This window comes from Phyllobates terribilis, unplaced genomic scaffold (genome assembly GCF_046119375.1).
Source record: "Phyllobates terribilis strain yellow unplaced genomic scaffold, ASM4611937v1 Scaffold_3__8_contigs__length_932513732, whole genome shotgun sequence".
NCBI classification, from domain to species: Eukaryota; Metazoa; Chordata; class Amphibia; order Anura; family Dendrobatidae; genus Phyllobates; species Phyllobates terribilis.
Window position 1 is genome coordinate 783,233,095 of NW_027362763.1, and position 19,503 is coordinate 783,252,597.

General features: G+C 43.1%; 1 protein-coding gene across 50 annotated transcripts in view; it reads right to left on the reverse strand.

Moving 5' to 3' along the window:
* Nucleotides 1–19,503, reverse strand: part of LOC141257608 (protocadherin Fat 4-like) — a 468,540-nt gene that overhangs the window by 234,005 nt on the left and 215,032 nt on the right. For all 50 annotated transcript variants that reach the window (XM_073672347.1, XM_073672333.1, XM_073672313.1 and 47 more), the window contains 5 exons: nucleotides 13,521–13,703; nucleotides 12,725–12,944; nucleotides 11,759–11,892; nucleotides 9,782–9,925; nucleotides 2,494–2,735 (listed from right to left, as the gene is read on the reverse strand). In XM_073672347.1, coding sequence (XP_073528448.1) covers nucleotides 2,494–2,735; nucleotides 9,782–9,925; nucleotides 11,759–11,892; nucleotides 12,725–12,944; nucleotides 13,521–13,703 — 923 coding nt within the window. The remainder of the gene's footprint in view (nucleotides 1–2,493; nucleotides 2,736–9,781; nucleotides 9,926–11,758; nucleotides 11,893–12,724; nucleotides 12,945–13,520; nucleotides 13,704–19,503) is intronic.

A 19,503-nucleotide genomic window follows, 5' to 3' on the forward strand; every position in this document is an offset into this window, starting at 1 on the left:
GCAAATACTTAGTTGAGGCTTATCATTAATCTATGTATAAAATGCATAGCGATAAAATAACAAATTGTCACATACCTAACTTTCCAATCCACCCTGCTTACTCACCTATTCTGTCTGGTTCGCTGACAGTCTTTGCTTGCAAGGAGGCTAAAATTTGACTCGTTAATATGACAGCGGATCACTAGTCTCGGTGGTGATGCATCGTCCATGTTGACATTATGGTAGCAGACAAGTGATTGGTGGCCGCAACCAAATATAAAGTATAACATTGACACCTGATAAAGACCAGTGGAGGCACTATAGTGTCATATGGCAACATGACACTTCATTACTTAACTGACTTAATATTTATTTATACTGGTTGGAGAGCAGCAACCCAAGTATATTTTTTAGACATCTAAATTATCATAAAATCTGGATGGATCACCTATTCAGATGAAAGTCTCCATTGAATGGGCCTGTCTGGTAACTTACTACCTTTAAAGGGACTCTGCCACCAGGTTTTTCCTACCTAAACTAAAAACACCACAATGTAGGAAAAATACCCTGATTCCAGCCATGTACCACTTACCATTCTGTTCAGTGTAGTTTTTATAAAATCATTGTTTTATCAGTAGGAGATTATCGCTAGAGGACTACATGGCCTGCTGCCAGGTAGTCCAATCCCACCACTGATTGACAGCTTTCTGCCTATACACAGTGTTCACAGAAAGCTGCCAGTCAGTGGTGGGGGTGGGGATATACAGAGGCAGATAAAACAGTTTTTAATCAAAACTGCAGCAATGAGCCCAGTAAGTGATACAGTTCTAGAATCAAGGCCTTGGCACATTATTCTGCTCTCATATGAGTAGCAAAAACCCAGTGACAGATTCCCTTTAATAACCCAAGAAAGGCACAGACAGCAAAGTTCAAGAACAGTCTATGGTCCATGGGCCTGATTGTTCTTTAATAAAGTTCTTTAATAAATCAGGCATAAAAGAGCACATTGGGGCCTTTATATCTATATCCACCTCTGAATATCATTTGAAGGTTCTTAGTTAATAGGTCCACTTTCTACAGTTGGGAATGGTTCCTTTATATAGTATATATAAAAAAAATAGCATAAAATAATGATTGCAATTCAAAATAGTTTCAGCTGAATCCTAGGTCTGCCCAACTCTGTCCAGGATATGCCCTAAATAAACCAGGATTCACAGAACAGCTTGAACTACTGTGCTAAATACAAAATTAATAAGAGCCAAACCTAAGGCTCCTGTCTGCTGGGATGCCGCTGAAGACAAGTACACCAGGAGTAAGCATATAGGTTTGGCACTATATGAGAGTCTATTGTGTGCTTTTTATGGCAACATTATCTGGACACTATATAGCAGTATTAGGATGTATGATATAACAATATATAGCCATATTGTAAAAGAATCATATCATTTCCTCCTGTACTATCTTAACTCCTGCAATGCCGAGATTCCTTGCAGTCATAGGACATTATAGTGTAATGTGACCGCCGGGAATACCAAATGCCTACAGCCAATCAGCAATTATTTTTTTTATTAAAGTATATCATTTTTTATTGTCAAATGGCATGAGAATGTCACTGGGCTGCCGGGAATCACAGCATCAACATCGCTGGAGCTTTGCCAGTTTAGGAGGCAGGTATATTATTTCTCTATTTTATATGTGGGCACTTAAAGGGAACCTGTCATCAGAAGAAACGCTATTAACCTGCAGATATGGGGTTAATCTGCAGGTTAATAGAGTTATTAACCTTTCCAATGCTCAAACTTAGCCGAACGCTGCCGGAAAAAAAATATTTTTTTCCCCCGGCAGCGTTCCGGTTTCAGTCACAGGGGCTGAGCTGGCGCGTGTTCAGTAACCGCGCCCCCGGTCCTCACAGACACTGGCTCTGCATTGGGATTGAACCCGTGCCGGTGCTGCCCCCATGACTGAAGGTGGGACGAATATAGTTCATTTTCTCCTCGCTGCATTCGGATAAGTGCGGGCGCCGGACAGGTTAATAACGCTGTTAACCTGCAGATTAACCCCATATCTGTAGATTAATAGCGTTTTTTCTAGCGTCAGGTTCCCTTTAAGCAATTAAGAAGAGGTTCTCTAGTAGTGGACAATCCTGCTAAGGGCTTGTTCACATGTTGCATTTTTGTGGTGCTTTTACGCGTGTTTTTTTCATGGAATAAAGAAGCATTTTACAGCAGCAGCAAAGTGAATGTGATTTCTGAAATCTCATTTACATGCTGATTATTTTTCTCTTGTATATTTGAACCTAAAGGCCTTTTTCCAAATCTGCACCATGTCAATTCTTTCAGAGTTTTTACACCCATTCAAATACAGTATATAGGAAAAAAAACGCCAATAAAAACTAATCAAAAATGCAGGCAAAAAAAAATGGCAACAATGAACCTATTTTACGCAGCATTTTCCTGACAACATTCTTTCTTTTGCAGAACGTGTGTACATACCCTAATTAAGGAATATCCGTACCTTACTTCATTGGGACTAAACACCGGCAAAGTTTTCTTCTTATTTACCAAATTGACCATGACGGAGCTCATGTTTCTGAGTGGAGGAGACCCTCGGTCTTGAGCGACCACTGACAGATTGACCAATCCAGGCTTCAGATGGTTTGTAGCAGTAATTATTTTTCCATATTTTAGATTTTCAAACATGAAGTAGGTGGATGACGGGTCAGACACCAGGGAATACTCAACAAGCCCATTATTGCCCTGTCAGAAATATGCATTAACGTTATATAACAGTGACAATTTTTTTCACACTACACAGGACAATAGAAAATACAATACATGCAGAAATGTGACCACTTAGCCCCAAAAAAATTTGACCACTTAGCTATATTCATTTCTTAAAGGGGTTGTCTGGGAGAGACCCAGCACCCCACTGATCAGCTTTTATTGGTTGCCAGATGTAAGCAATGTATGGGACAGAACATAGCTTATCTCCTATTCGAGTTAACAGGTTATAGGGTGCAGTACCGAGCAACAGCCGCTAGGCAATGTTCGAATTAACAGGTGATAGAGTGCAGTGCCCAGCAACAGCCACTAGACAATGTTCAAATTAACAGGTGATAGAGTGCAGTGCCCAGCAACAGCCACTAGGCAATGTTCAAATTAACAGGTGATAGAGTGCAGTGCCCAGCAACAGCCACTAGACAATGTTCAAATTAACAGGTGATAGAGTGCAGTGCCCAGCAACAGCCACTAGGCAATGTTTGGGGCTGCTCTGTTCCACCCTGATATTGATATCAATATAGTCCCAGATTTATGTAAACGTCAAATGCAACATATCATAGAAACCCTAGCAAAAAAAGGAAGGGGGGTGACTAAGACAAAAATAATACAATAATATAAAAATAAACTTTTATACATTTACTGACTTTGGCTGCCTCTATTGTGCTTGAACTTTTTTTTACATATGCGAGAGTGATTTTCTTTTTATGTATATGTTTTCATGCTCTTTTGCATGGTGCCATCCTCTGGGATTTTTCAGCTGCCCTGCTCCTTTTTCCTAGTTCCCTACTTTGCATGGATTCCTTGTACTGCATTTCAACATGTTTTTATTAATCTCTTAATAAAGTTTTTCACTTTTGTATCATTAAAAGTTTATTTTTGTATTATTGTATGGTTCTAGTCATGCCCCCCTTTTTAGCTAAGGTTTGCACCCTGTACATTGTTATACCTGGCAACTGCCAAGCATGATATCAACTAATCTAATATTAATGACGTACATTAATGGTAATCATCAATATGTTTAGTCCAAGATCACCCCTTTAAAGTTACATAAAATCAAGTTATCCAAATCAAGAAATAAAGTGTATTCAAATAACAGGTCACACTAAAAATTCAGTGATTTTCACCATGCCACCTTTCTGATAAGTTGTCAAGGCACGGATTTGAGTTTTTCAGATGTGAGGAGATGTATTCTTGTATTGTAAACATTTAAAACTTATTTAAAAAATATTGATCTTGGCTATTTTTCATGTTTCAGGCTGAAGACCTTACTGATTTTATTACACATGTATCATGTGCTTATGACAATATGGTAACATTTTATCACACATACTTTCGTGGGAAGATGAACCTGACAACATTTTTCTAAAATTTACTAGGAAGCTTTACCGGAAGAGCGGGGACTGTAAATAGTGGCATACATGTCAGTAATTGACATAAATAACATACGGTATATACAGTGGGTACGGAAAGTATTCAGACTCCTTTACATTTTTTACTCTTTGTTTCATTGCAACCATTTGGTAAATTCTAAAAAGTTCATTTTGTTTCTCATTAAAGTACACTCTGCACCCCATCTTGACTGAAAAAAACAGAAATGTAGAAATTTTTTGCAAATTTATTAAAAAGAAAAACTGAAATATCACATGGTCATAAGTATTCAGACCCTTTGCTCAGTATTGAGTAGAAGTACCTGTGGCGCCCTGCTGTGCACTGGTGCCACAGAACCCAGAAGGGTGCATGGATGGACTTCTCCACAAGAAGCCCTCACACATTCACACATCTCCACCCTACCATCTCAGACCAGCAGAGGGAGCCCGTTAGGGATATATATAGGGAGGTGGAGCCAGGCAGCTGAGTTCAGTTCCAGTTTAGTGTTCCGAGAGTGAGAGGAACACAGCTCAGAGGTGAGCATAGAGCGTGCTGACGCTCAGAGAGCAGCGAAGAGAGTAGCACGCTAGCTGCAATGCTTAGGCGAGCAAAGGCCTACAGCACGTGTGTAAGCCTAGTGAGGGCCTTGAGTGGACCGAAGGCGAGAGGAGAAGGAAGAAGTAGTGAGGGGGCAGAGGAGCATACCAGGCTCACCCCGATATATATACCGGACACCGAGTCCACGCTTACAGGGACTCCTTATACCCAGTAGGAACCACCGGAACCCCTGGAGGACTACAGGTCCCAGGTTCACCAAACGTTGACTGAAGTACCAGGGCTAGGAGTCACGGAGGTCCCAGCGTCCAGGGAGAGTGATCTCCAAGGAGAAGGCCCTACCACCAGGTCTGCAGGTGCAGAGAGAGACAGTAACCACGCTAGGCCTAGCTCCAGGCAGGCCAGAAGCTTAGAGAATAAAGCAACGGATAAGGAGGCCCCATACCCGCACACTGGGGAGAGTCCAGAAGTGCGCCCTTCACCTGGAGTACCCTGGACCGTGCCTGCAGCATCACCAGTAAAGGTACTGAAGCTTACCCCCGTGTGAGTGTCCGTCTTTCCTCCGGGACCGTCCTGCCGTCTCTCCCCTGCACCACCATCCAGTACTCCCCACGCTGCCCTGAGGCCCGCTCCACCTGTGGGGAGCCGTCCCATCACAAGCTGCCCTAACATCTGCCTCAGAGGACTGTTGCAGCGCTGGTGATCCTCACCAGACACCACAGGTGGCGTCAAGAATAATCCCAAAAACCCCATATAATAGAAGTATTCCCCTTTTCACTGACCGCCCTGGGTCACGGACCGGGCCAGCCACCGTGATATCCCCCGGCAACCATAGGCCCGGCTGCCGAGTACCCCACGGCCCTGGGGGCGCGTCATACCCTTTTGAGCTAGTACAGCCATGAGTCTTCTTGGGAATGATGCAACAAGTTTTTCACACCTGAATTTGGGGATCCTCTGCCATTCTTCCTTGCAGGTCCTCTCCAGTTCCGTCAGTGAACATTGGTGGACAGCCATTTTCAGGTCTCTGCAGAGATGATCAATTGGGTTTAGGTCAGGGCTCTGGCTGGGCCAGTCAAGAATGGTCACAGAGTTGTTCTGAAGCCACTCCTTTGTTGTTTTAGCTGTGTGCTTAGGGTCATTGTCTTGTTGGAAGGTGAACCTTCGGCCAAGTCTGAGGTCCAGAGCACTCTGGAAGAGGTTTTCATCCAGGATATCTCTGTACTTGGCTGCATTCATGTTTCCTTCAATTGCAACCAGTCGTCCTGTCCCTGCAGCTGAAAAACACCCCCATAGCATGATGCTGTCATCACCATGTTTCACTGTTGGGATTGTATTGGGCAGGTGATGAGCAGTGCCTGGTTTTCTCCACACATACCGCTTAGAATTATCACCAAAATGTTCTATCTTCGTCTCATCAGACCAGATAATCTTATTTCTCATAGTCTGGGAGTCCTTCATGTGTTTTTGAGCAAACTCTATGTGGGCTTTCATATGTCTTGCACTGAGAAGAGGCTTCCGTCAGGCCACTCTGCCATAAAGGCCCGACTGGTGGAGGGCTGCAGTGATAGTTGACTTTATGGAACTTTCTCCCATCTCCCTACTGCATCTCTGGAGCTCAGCCACAGTGATCTTGGGGTTCTTCTTTACCTCTCTCACCAAGGCTCTTCTCCCACTATTGCTCAGTTTGGCTGGACGGCCAGGTCTAGGAAGACTTCTGGTGGTCCCAAACTTCTTCCATTTAAGGATTATGGAGGCCACTGTGCTTTTAGGAACTTTGAGTAATGCCGAAATCCTTTTGTAACCTTAGCCAGATCTGTGCCTTGCCACAATTCTGTCTCTGAGCTCCTTGGGCAGTTCCTTTGAGCTCATGATTCTCATTTGGTCTGACATGCACTGTGATCTGTGAGGTCTTATCTAGACAGGTGTGTGCCTTTCCAAATCAAGTCCTATCATTTTAATTAAACACAGCTGGACTCCAATGAAGGAGTAGAACCATCTCAAGGAGGATCACAAGGAAATGGACAGCATGTGAATTAAATATGAGTGTCTGAGCAAAGGGTCTGAATACTTATGACCATGTGATATTTCAGTTTTTCTTTTTAATAAATTTGCAAAAATTTCTACATTTCTGTTTTTTTCAGTCAAGATGGGTGCAGAGTGTACTTTAATGAGAAAAAAATGAACTTTTTAGAATTTACCAAATGGCTGCAATGAAACAAAGAGTGAAAAATGTAAAGTGGTCTGAATACTTTCCATACCCACTGTAATTATATACCAATCAGCCGTAACATTGACAGCTGCAGCTTGTACTGAGCACCATGGGATCTCAGCAACAAGCAGAAGACAATGAGGACCTGTCAATGAGGCTAGGGGGGTCGAGTTAGTGATGAAACTTTTATAAAAGCTTTTCAAAGGAAATATATCAGTCTAATAGGGTTTAAGATATCTATTTATAGTGCTACCCTGTGCTCAGATTTTTAGCAAACATCACTTCCCCCTGCTAATCCTAGCATAATTTAAACCAAAGAAATGTCTTTCATGACGTGCACCATAGTTATAATGAGTTTTAGACTTTCTGCACCTCCCTGCCCAATAAAACTTAAAACTGTTTGATCTCATAAAAAAGGGGTATGGCTTATTGGAAAAGGGGCATGGCCTCACATGCAAAAACCTGCATAAACAAAAAGCACCAGAATTATGGCTTATATTCCTGTCACAAAGTAAGCCAACTAAAAAGTGGTGTAAATTTGAATAGACAGTCTTAAAATACACTGAATTTATCAAACATTGTGAACCGTTATGATAAATCTGACACATTTTAAAACTTTTCAGTCTTAGTTTGCACTGTCTAAGGATTGGATACTATTGATAAATATGCCACGTGTCATGACAACCTTATTAGAAAAGCAAACCTGTTTTTATGGGGTTGTGCCCTTTTCAACAAACTGTTTCTCATTTGCTCAGTTAAAAACCAAACTCAGTTTTTCTCAACTTTCCGGGGTTCAGTGCTGTGTATCTATCACTGCCATTGTGTCTGTTATATAGTTGCAGTGGCGACATCAACTTGACAGCGCTGCAACCCATCACTGAGCTCAGCAGCTCATTCAGCCTACATCGGCAGAGCTGCTGAGCTCAGTGATTGGTTGCAGCGCTGTCAAAGTTACATTGCCGCTACAGCAGATCTACAGAGACCAGTGCAGCAGTGGAGATACAGAGCTGGACCCAGTGAGGGTAAGCTAATTTGTTTTTTTTGTTTTTTTTTACAGATTACTCAGCCTATTGGAAAAAGTTCGTTGTTAGGGGGAAACACTTATTCTTTTTACTGATTGAAATGACTGGGAAAGGGAACAATTTGATTTGTGGTTTGGTTATAATTTTAACTAATAGTTTGGGGCAATCATGGCATAGTAGCTTAAAAGAGTTATCCAGGACTATATAATTTTTTTTGACTGTGAGCCTAAGAGCTAATGGACAGGATGTTGCTAACTATCTGCCTGTTGTGCCCAGCTCTGATTTCTGCTGCCACAGACCGCTCCTGCCAGCAATTCAGCAGCGGGGAGCCGGCTGTCAATCAGCATGACATCAGCAGCCACACCCTGTCGATAGAGCAGCCCCGAAGAAGAAGAGCTGCTCTGTTGATGTGGAGCAACAGAATCGCCGGCAGGTGCGGTCGGTGACCACTTTGAGCCAGTGGAAGGTAGAGCAGGTGTAGCACCCTGAGGATTCGGCTGCTACAGGGGTATTGCACCTCAACCCAGAGGTGTGATATTCCACTCCCGGGTAAGGATGGAGAGTGGAACTGAGCTCGGTAGGCTGCATGCACTACACACATCCCATTTCCGAGGAACAGGCCGACGGTACTCCCACTTAGAAATGTGCAGGTACGACCGAGTCTGTTCCTGGCTGGAGTGGGAGGGGGGTGGTACATCCCATGTAGTGTAGGGGCAGATAGGGGGAGCAGCCTGGGTAAAGATAGGAGCTCATTGGGTGCTGGTCACCTGAGCTCACACATAGAGGGTGTATATAAGGTGGGCACCAACTAGAATCAGGGTCAGATGCAGAGGATCAGATGCAGAGAGGATCAGCTGCAGAAAACAAGTCAGGAGCAGAGGAGAGAAGAAAGATCAAGACCCAGAGTGAGAGAGGAGAAAAGAGAAAGACCCAGAGCACAGAAGAGAAGGGACCCAAGAACCCAAATCAGAGCACCGGGTGAGGAGTCAGCATCAGGGTACCGGAACCCAAGCTGGTGGGGGCAGAAAACAATCCCCAGCCAGAGACCGGAGACCGTGGGCAGTGTCTGTCACGGTCACCCACCACATTCACCCCGAAGGCACACCACATGAAGGGTCAGGGAACCCAGGGCCAAGGGTGTCCCAACAGAAGGCCCGAGGGAGCTGGACCTAGGTGGATCACTGGTGGGGACGGCTGAAGAAAGGACAGAGGGAGAGCTCAGGGCCACGCTCCGGACTTGTTTGGGGGTTGGCTGGATCCAGGACCTGGTGGACGCAGCACGGCTCGGGTGGTCACTAGCAGCTGGAGTGACCAGTACAACATCTGCAGTAAGTAAACACCCTTAACTGCACAACCCGACTCTGTCTTCACTGCCGTCTGCACTACACCACCACAACCCCCATCCTCTGCGCCTGTCCCCTCTGAGGCTATACCCCTCCCGTTGGGGGTTATCTCATCAAGCTGCGCACCCACCATCAGCCTCAGCGGACCCTGCTGCAGCGGCGGCCACAGTGACCGCATCACAACGGGTGGCGTAGTCGACACAAAAGAACTTTAGTAACATCTGTAGAACTGCCACATCACACTGAGCTTGACGCCCTGGGCACGGGACCGGGTCACAGCCGCTCGGAGACTACAACCCCCCATCTGATCCGGTGCCGGGTATTCCCCTCAAAAAGGAATATGTCCCAGGGGGCGCGTCACAGGCAGGTAGTTGCCTCTGTTAACATCTACCTGCCTGTTCATTTTTAGGCCCCTAGTAAAAAAAAAAAAAAAATAATAATGGACAATTCCTTTAATTCCTGGTTATAACCCACATCAAAATAAACTTTACTTCATCTCCCAGAAAAAATATATCAAGTTTGCACCTCATCCCTGTCTGTCGCTTCTACAGTTATTACAGGTGATCCCACTGGACTCTTCACATCTATTTCAGCAAAGTATTTTGTCAGTGTAAATTGTGGAGCATTATCATTTTCGTCCAGTATGTGAACTGTAATAAGAGTTTTAGCCTGAAAGATATAAATAAATTAGTGATGACGAGTAATAGTTCAACATACAAGGGGTTGTCTGGGAATATTTTTTTTATGTAGATGCTAATTGCATTGTATTTGTACAATATTATTAACCTCTCCAGGTCGTCTCACCCGGCGACATCCGCAATCATTTGCCATATATCATACACATGATCTTCTCTTTTTAGGTCCTTCCCCCTTTGTACATGTATTCATAAGTTATGTCACGTACATTGACAAGCTAAAGTGCCCTTTCACATTGTGCATGAGCACCAAGACATGCATACGCTGTGAGTGCCTGTGCTGCAGATTACCCATGTATGTGACTCATAGGCCCAATAAAGGGTGTATTTATATAGTAGAGTCTGTGTCAGTGGGTGAGTAGAGTGAGGTGTTGGTCATTGATGACCAACTATACATACTCCATTGTTTTTAACCTTTAGAATACCAGGGTTGCCAACTTTATTTTTTTTATTTTTTTGGACAGCCTCTCAAAGAATCATGGACAACAAACTTTTATATGGACATATTACATGAGCACAATAAATCATTAGGATTATCAGTGATACATGTCTACAGACCATGAATCCAATATGAAGACATTTGCTGCATTCACTGTGAACTGTAAAAGAGTGATAAATACAGTCATAATGTACAAGGCTAAACAGCTTCAAAACAATCACAGACATATCAATTTTTTTTTACAGACGGGAAAAAAATTTACTGACTGTGCAGGAGCGTCTGGATGATTGGCAACCTTGGTCAGTACCTCCTGAAGAAGGTAAGAACCAGTGAAACACACATTTAGGTGTCTCTACCCTGGATGTTTACTATGTGACTGGTGAAATATCTTCAGGCAATATAGGATTCCATTACTCTTGGGTTTTATGTTAGTTGCCAGAAAACACAATTCTAGTAGATACTTGTTGTTTGCATTCTACTGTATTTATAAATGGTTGCCGATAACTGCTTATATGTTGGATATTATTGGAGGACATTGTGAATTATCCTATTTGCTCCTCATTGGGGGAGTCACAGTACTCTTTATTATTTAGTGCATAGTTTTGCAATGCTATAGTACTGAATCTAATATTCCATTATGTTTTATGAATTTCACTAAATAAGGATACTTTCTTTGAGTTTTACTTTATCAATGTAGCAGCTAAGGCTACGTTCCCACCATCTGGAGCCTGCTGCAGCCCCGAAGCTGGGGAGAAGCCGCCAGTAGCTTCTGCTCAATATGCTAACGTGGCACCATTTTTGTTTTCCACATATGGACTTTCCTCATAGAGGTTAGGTTTATGGGGAAAGCCTGAATGCGGACCCGCCGGAGAAATTGACATGCCGCGGCCTGGAAAGATGTGCCGCATGTCTGTTTCCGCGGGTGTGCCGCAGACGCATAGTGGACATGGGATTTCTACAAATCCCATCCACTATGCTGTAACATCTGACAGCTGCGGTTACTGATCGTGTGCACATACCCTAATTCTTTATATTGCCCAGGGTAATTGTACTGCAACACCAGGCTTACACCAGGCTTACTTCTGGCGTTGGTGGAAACTTGTTTTTCTTGCTCCTGGTTTTCTCTATATTTAGATTAATATAATTGATGTATTTGTTTAGTATTTTGTGTTAGATAAGATGTTATTTTTCTAATATTGTATTAGCTGTTGTATTTCCTTTTATTAGTAGGTTTGCATCCTAAAGAGGAGGTCCCCATTTATGTGTTGGAGTACAGTATAGGCTTAGTAATATAGTTTTGGTTAGACTCTTAAGACATATTAGTATAACCTCCTATATAGTACACACAGGATCTCACTGTCCCCTCACCTGGTAGAAAGGAGCTGTCTTGTTATTTTTGGCTGTAAGAGTTAGTAGGGACCTTTCCTTTATTTCATGGTCAAGATGATGTTTAACAAAAATGTTTCCAAGCAGTGCATCTACATCGAACTGATCATCTTCATCTGTCCTCAAATAAAAGGAGAGAATGTCAGCAACCATTAAGTCAAATGGCAATAGTATTGTGTCGCTAAATCTATGAATATATTTTAGGGTTTAGTAGGACATTCTGACATTTAGCTTCACTAATCACCAAATGTGGCTTATAACAGAAAATAAGAGACCAACAAACATAATTAGGCTATGTTCACTTGTTGCGTTTTTTAAGTGTTTTTTTGTGCAAATTAAAAGCTGCTTTTTACAGTATCAGCAAAAGCTATGAGATTTCATAAATTACATGTATATGATAACTGCAGCATGTCAATTCTTTAAGGTTTTTTTTCAACATAGCAAGTTTTTCCAAAGCAATAAGTGCAAAAATGCTGCAAAACTGCAACCATGCATTTTTGCTGCATTTTTTCAGCTTTTTTGGTGCATAAAACTAAGTTTATTAAACATATGCTATAAAAAAAATATGACACATATAATCCGCACCAAAAAACGCAGCAGAAACACAGCAATAAGCAGCAAGTACGCAGCAAAGCCTGCTCTTTGTAAGCAGCTTCTTTACTGCCAAGTGAGTAGGTTTTGCCTTCAGAAAAAAGTCGCAGGAAAAACGTAACATGTGAACATGACCTAAAAAAGATAGAAGCTGAAAAATATGGAACTAAATAACCCCTTTCACAAGGAAAACCTAAGAAATGGCAAGGTTAGAGAATGTCAGAAGATATTCGGCCATAAACTGAGTAGAAATTATTTGACAGGCGCTAGGAGCACGGTTGGTGGCTGGGAGCAGCTGTACATTACCGCTTTATCATGATATTATACATATAATATGATATACCACATATACATTACCAAACAGACTGTAGACTATAAAAGCATTATCTCCACTGTCTTCATCAGTTGCTGTGATTTGGCCAATTACTGTGCCAATTGGTGCATCTTCCTCTACATACATATCGCCATGGGGTGAAATCACGGGCTCACAGTCATTAATATCCAGTACTTGGATAACGAGAGTAATGTAGCCTTGTTTTTTATGTGGAATCCCATCATCCTCAGCAGAAATGAAAACCTACACATGTAAAACAATCCATAGTTAGACATTTTATTTTACAATATTCATATAAAAAAGGAATATGTTTGATATCTTAAACACCATCCTTGTCTTCTACGTCCATAACATGGTTCAGAATGCTATTAACCTACAGATTAACCCCATATCTGTAGGTTAATAGTGTTTTTTTCAGTTGACAGCTTTAAAATCTTACAGTTCACTAAATAAAGATGACCTTTTTGCTAATTTTTTGCTAAATAAAGGGATCTAGTAAAATGTTTAATATTTCATTGTATTTTATTTATTTACTTTATTCAGTTTCTCAAAGAACCCCTTTAACAAACTTCAAAGTGGATTACACGGCCATTTTGACATGAATTTTCAAAGTAAGTGCAACAGTCTCATCAGTTCTACGAGATCTATTTACTGTTGTATGCAGTATTGTGAAGTCTGAAGACAGATGTGTTGGATTGTAATGACATCCTGTTGGTCGACCTCCCATCATCTCTTACTGACGCTGAATCATTTGAGAAAGTTGCATATACACTGTATGATAAATTTTCTGCCCTGAATCCAGCTATTCATAGTTCTGACCTCAAATTCATGAGTTCCATTTTCATAATCAAAGGTTGTAGTAGCAAAGACCATTCCATTTGTAGCATCTATAGAAAATAAGTGATTTTGACTGTTCAGGATGGAATATGTGAGAATACCATTTTTGCCTGGATCATTATCTGTCGCTTTCACCTGAGCAATGAATGTGGGAACACTCTGCTCCTACAAAAAAGGACATAAAAAGCAAAGGTAAGTAAGAGAGAGACATAAGTGATTCTGCATTTTATTAGCTCAGCTGATAACATTTCATTTACTTGCAGTAGAATCTGCTAGAAAAAAAATAAACTTTCAGTGAGATTTTCAGCAGACATTGGCCATAGAGATGCCATCATTGTCACTGTGTGTAGACCCACACACATTTGCACACATATTGCATAAATGCAAGATACATAAACACAATTACTACAACAGATACACATACAATAGCATGTAAAAGTTTGGGCACCCCTGGTCAAAATTACTGTTACTGTGAACAGTTAAGCAGATGATCTCTAAAAGGCCTAAAGTTAAAGATGACACATTTCCTTTGCATTTTAGGCAAAAAAAAAAAAATAGTCGTTTTTTTTTCATTTTAAAAATTAAAAAAGGAAAATGGGCTGGTACAAAAGTTGGAGATTTGTGTGCTCAGGTAACTTTGACCAAGGTTTCAGACCTTAATTAGCTGGTTGCGGTTTGTTCACTATCATCATTAGGAAAAGACAGGTGATGCCATTTTCCCAACTTTATAAAATCCCAGCCCGCTCTAACTTTGTGCCAAAAAACAGCAGCCTTGGGTTCTTCTAAGCAGCTACCTAGCCTTCTGACAATGAAAATGGTGGAGGCCCACAAAGCAGGAGAAGGCTATAATAAGATAGCAAAGCATTTTTAAGTTGCTCTTTCCTCAGTTTGAAATGTAATTAAGAAATGGCAGTTAAACAAGAACAGTGGAGGTCAAGATAAGGTCTGGAAGACCAAGCACAATTTCAGTGAGAACTGTTCGTAGGATTGCTAGTGAGGCAAATCAGAACCCCCGCTTGACTGCAAAAGACCTTCAAAAAGATTTAACAGACTGGAGTTGTGGTACATTGTTCTACTGTTCAGTGACACCTGCACAAATACGGCCTTCATGGAAGAGTCATCAGAAGAAAACCTCTCCTGCGTTCTCACCATAAAATTCAGTGTCAGAAGTATTCAAAACAATATCTAAACAAGCCTGATGCATTCTGGAAACGAGTCCTGTGGATCGATCAGGTTAATTTAGAACTCTGGCCACACATGAGATATGTGTGGAGTAAAAAAGGCACAGAAGTTCAGGCAAAGAACATCTCCTCAACCATTAAACATGGGTGCGGATCAGTCATGCTTTGGGGGTTGTGTTGTAGCCAATGGCACGGGGAACTTTTTCCGGGTAGAAGGAAGAATGGATTCAATAACATTTCAACAGATTCTTGATGCTAATGACGCGCCCCCAGGGCCGTGGGGTACTCGGCAGCCGGGCCTCTGGCTGCTGGGGGATATCACTGTGGCCGGCCCAGCTCGTGGCCCACGGCGGTCACTCAAAAAAGGGGGATATTATATATATGGGGATTTGGGAAAGTTCGTGACGCCACCTGTGGTACCTGGTGATGATCACCAGCGCTGCTACAGTCCTCTGAGGTAGATGTTAGGGTAGCTTGAGATGGCTCCCCACAGGTGAAGCAGGCCTCAGGGCAGTGTGGTAGTAGAGAGCGGGTCACGCTGGGCGTTGTAGTGCAGGGGGAACAATAGTGCCGATGAAGAATAGACAGAGGCAGTGCAGTGCAGTCATCCAAGATTTTACTCACAGTTCTTTAGACACTTCACAGGTGCACTATACAGGTAAAGGGCCTCCCACGTCGCGCTGCGTTCACCGGGCAGAGGTTCAATCCTTCCTCAAACAACTTGGGAGTACCTGGCAGAACCCCACTTTCTCGTGTTCCTATTTTGACCGTCTTTACTCTGGTCCTTCTCCCTCCTGCTCTGTGCTGCCCACTCTCAATCCCGCTCGGGTGCTCTGAAGTCCTTCCAATACGTTGAATCCGGCACCTACTTGACCCTCCTGGGGGATTAGAATGCCGCAGCGATCCCTCTGTCTTCTGACAGATGCGGGGCGTACGGGTGTTGTCCTGCATGCGCCGTACCCCCTGGGATCCTTTCCGTAGAATGGAGCCTACTCCCTGCTCCCCTCCGGGGCCTTCTGACCTGGCCCTAACTGTGGAGCAGATCTCCTAATGAGACTCTGCTCCCAGACTGTTCCTCTGAACAGTCCCGAGCTGTTCTTCTGAACAGCTCCCTAGAACTGACACGACTACTCCACCACTGAACTGCCACCCTAAAATGGCTTCCCTATTTTATACTCCTACTAAAGTGCCCCCTCTAACTACTTCCTCCACCCACACCCACTACTGGTTCCCCCTACCTTTGGGTTCCCCCCACTCCAGGCAGGGTCAGGGCTCAGCAGAAACATATATTGCCCCTCCAGCCGGCCTGGAGTAGTGTAGTGTTGGATGCAGGTGTGTTGGGGTTCCGTGCAGCACTCCCACCTTACCTGAGAGAAGGGAGACACCACACCTCTGGGTAAGGGGCAGTACCTCTGTGGCGACTGAACCCTTAGGGGCGCCACACCAACAAAACACCATCTGTAAAAAAGCTGAAGTTGAAAAACAGGATGGCTTCTACAAATGGATAATGATCCTAAAAACACATCAAAATCCACAATTGACTACCTCAAAAGGGGCAAGCTGAAGGTTTTACAATGGCCCTCACAGTCCCCTGATCTCATCATCATTGAAAATCTGTAGCTAGACCTCAAAATAGCAGCTCATGCAAGACGACCAAGGACTCTCACAGAACAAATGAGACTTGAATGAGAATAGGCCTCCCAAATTAATTTAGATCCCAGAACAGATGCTAAATTAAAGAAAAAGCAATCTGATAAATCAAGGAAATACCAAAAAGTACGACAAATAGGTGCAAGACCTAGAATACCAAAAATACAGAAACCCGACAAAATGTATTCAGAAAAGAGCAATTGTGTATAAAATAATAATTTTATTAGACAATCAACCTCATTAAAAACAACATAAACACAAAGACATTTAAAACACATAAAAAAGCATGTGAGGGGGTGGGTATGTAAAAAAATCCCCTATCAATATGATGTAATACATGAGAAATAGTGACCCAAAATAGAAAGAGGTAATATTAGAAAATCAAAAATACAGTGACTGAATTCCTAGCAAGTAGAACAATACAAATAGATATAAGACTAATAGAAAATACTGTAGTTATATTATACTGTGATAATAATTAAGAATGACACTACCAGTGATGAGCGAGCACTAAAATGCTCGGGTAGTCGTTGCTCGGGTCGAGCAAATTGGAATACTCGGGTGCTCGACCCGAGCAATGAACCCAATGTAAGTCTATGGGAAACTCGAGCATTTTTCAGGCGGCTCCCCCCGGCGGTCTTCAGAGGGCCTAAAAATTGCCCAAATCGATGGGAACAGTGCTCAAATGACATGGGAACAGCATGGGGAAGACCCCTGGAAGCATCTCTGACTCCCAGATCACTGCTGTCAGCAACGTGGTCAGAATATTACGGACTCACAATAAAACATACAAAAACGAAACCAAAATGGATTTTCCTGGGAAATATGTTAAGGAACATCCTTTCCAGGGTAATGACTTGTATATAAGGCAAAATAAATAACCAAAAACAAAAATACTCCTCCACAACTTGGGCTATGTTCACACGTAGCGTTTTTGATGCGTTTTTGCACTTTTGCATTGCTTTCAACCAAGACAAATGCATTCACCAGGAAATGTCATTTTAACATTTTACAACCTTATCTGGCCATGTCGTGTGTGACACATCATCAGATACATGCATACAGCGCTGAAAAGACATGGGAACAGCATGGGGAAGACCTCTGGAAGCATCTCTGACTCCCAGGTCACTGCCTAAATGTGTGCCCATCATAATTGATCCTTGACGCATGCGAAGATGCCTCCTGCCATGCACCTGTCGTTGCAGACTTGCAACAATCACCGTCCACGTCCTTGTGCCAGTGCAGCGTTCAGTTGTTCCTACCCCATTCCTTGAAATGCAAGCGCAAGTATGCAGGCAGCCACCCACCCACAGGCTGCAATACTATACTGACAAATTTTTGACAGCTGCTTAGACTTGAAATGTGGCCTTTTAGGCTCGTGCAGGCGGAAGCTTTTCACAACCTCATGCCGGCGGCGGCCAAGTGTCCATACTCGGTCCCCAGCCGCCACTATATTTCCCGGTATCGCCTCCGCCTTCCACAAGCATGGGTCCCACAACATTACCCGTGCCCTCCCCAGTGCACTTACTGGGAAGGACCGCCTAACCACAAACACGTGGACAGGTGAATGTGGCCAGGGACGGTACGGAGTCAGTCCATAACTTTTTTTTCTAAGAGTTGTATTTAGCTCGGTGAAAGGACTGGCATAGAGGGAAACCATATGTACCCTGCGCGTCATTTCTCCCAGGAAGTCCTGTAATTGAGCTTGTTGCAGAAGCAATGGCAGCCCGTCCAACATCAACTCGCACTTGTCAGTGGTGCTTTGACACACACACACACATCTTTCTTTGCGCATTTAATTTCTTGAATACAGGGTTGGACAATGGCCTGATCTGTAATGCGTTTTGAGAAATAACATGCATAAGCATGGCCGATCCACAATAAAAAAGCAGCCATAGAGTGTCCGGGAACCTTCCCCCACACTTTTCTTAGCCAGGGCTGCTTTTCGGCAGGGTTGGACGGGCCCACCAGAGAATCCTCTGGTGTGCCTTGGCTTCTACCTCAGGAGAGTTCATGATAGCGCTAACTTTGCAGCTGCTATCGGGCTCTTGAGCGGTTGAGAAAGGTTAGCCCTCAGAATCAAATCCTCTGGTGGGCACAATGTTTTTCAATCTGAAACAGCTTCTCAGTGGGAGTTGTATTTCACCACAGCCATATTCTTTAGCTCGTTGAAAGGACTGGCTTAGAGGGAAACCGTATCTACCCTGGCTGTCATTTCTCCGTCACCAGGTTCTGCCCATTGTCACACACGACCATGCCTGGCTGTATGTTCAGCAGTGAGAGCCACAGATCAGGCTGCTGTGTTACAGCTTTCAACAACTCTGCAGCGCTGGGCGGTTTGTCAATTAAGCATTAAGCATGTTATCTTCAGCACAGCCTGTTGCCGCTTGGCCAAGGCAGTGCTGCAGTGCTGTCAGCTTGTGACTGATGTGATCATTTCGGAGATGGAGGAGGAGGTGCATCAGCTGAACAATGTGATTACATTGAGGTTAAATTGGTGATGCTGTTTTTTATTCTAAAGAAAGATCCTATTGTTTTGTTTTTTTTACGTTATTTTTTAAGACAAATGCATTCACGGGGAAATGTCATTTTAACATTTTACAACCTTATCTGGCAATGTGGTGTGTGACATATCATCAGACACATCATTTTTTATTTATGATGGAGGGACTCTGAAAGTCATAAAGCCTATTTTTACAGGGACATCAGACGGCCCTTACTATTCTTAAAAGGCTAGCAGTCGGCCCTAGCTATTGTTAGAGAGCCGTCAGCCGGCTATGCTTTGTTGTTCCCATTATTAACAAGTGGGTCTCCTATACTGTTATTGCGTATCCAGTGACAGCAAAATTTGGGCGCAGCCCAATACTCCTTTGAAGGGACATAGAGGAGGGTCTCAGTAAAAAAATGTTCCCATTATAAAGGAGCGGGTCTCCTATAATGGTAATGCCCATGCTGTGACTGCAAGGGCTGCCAAAATTTGGGAAAAACCCCACTAAGAATTTAAAGACACATAGAGCAGGGCCACAGTAACAAGGTACGACATGTTCCCATTAGAAAGGAGAGAGTCTGCTACACAGTTATAGGGTATAAAACCTACAAAAGACAAAAAATATTTCACATACCCTACCATCATT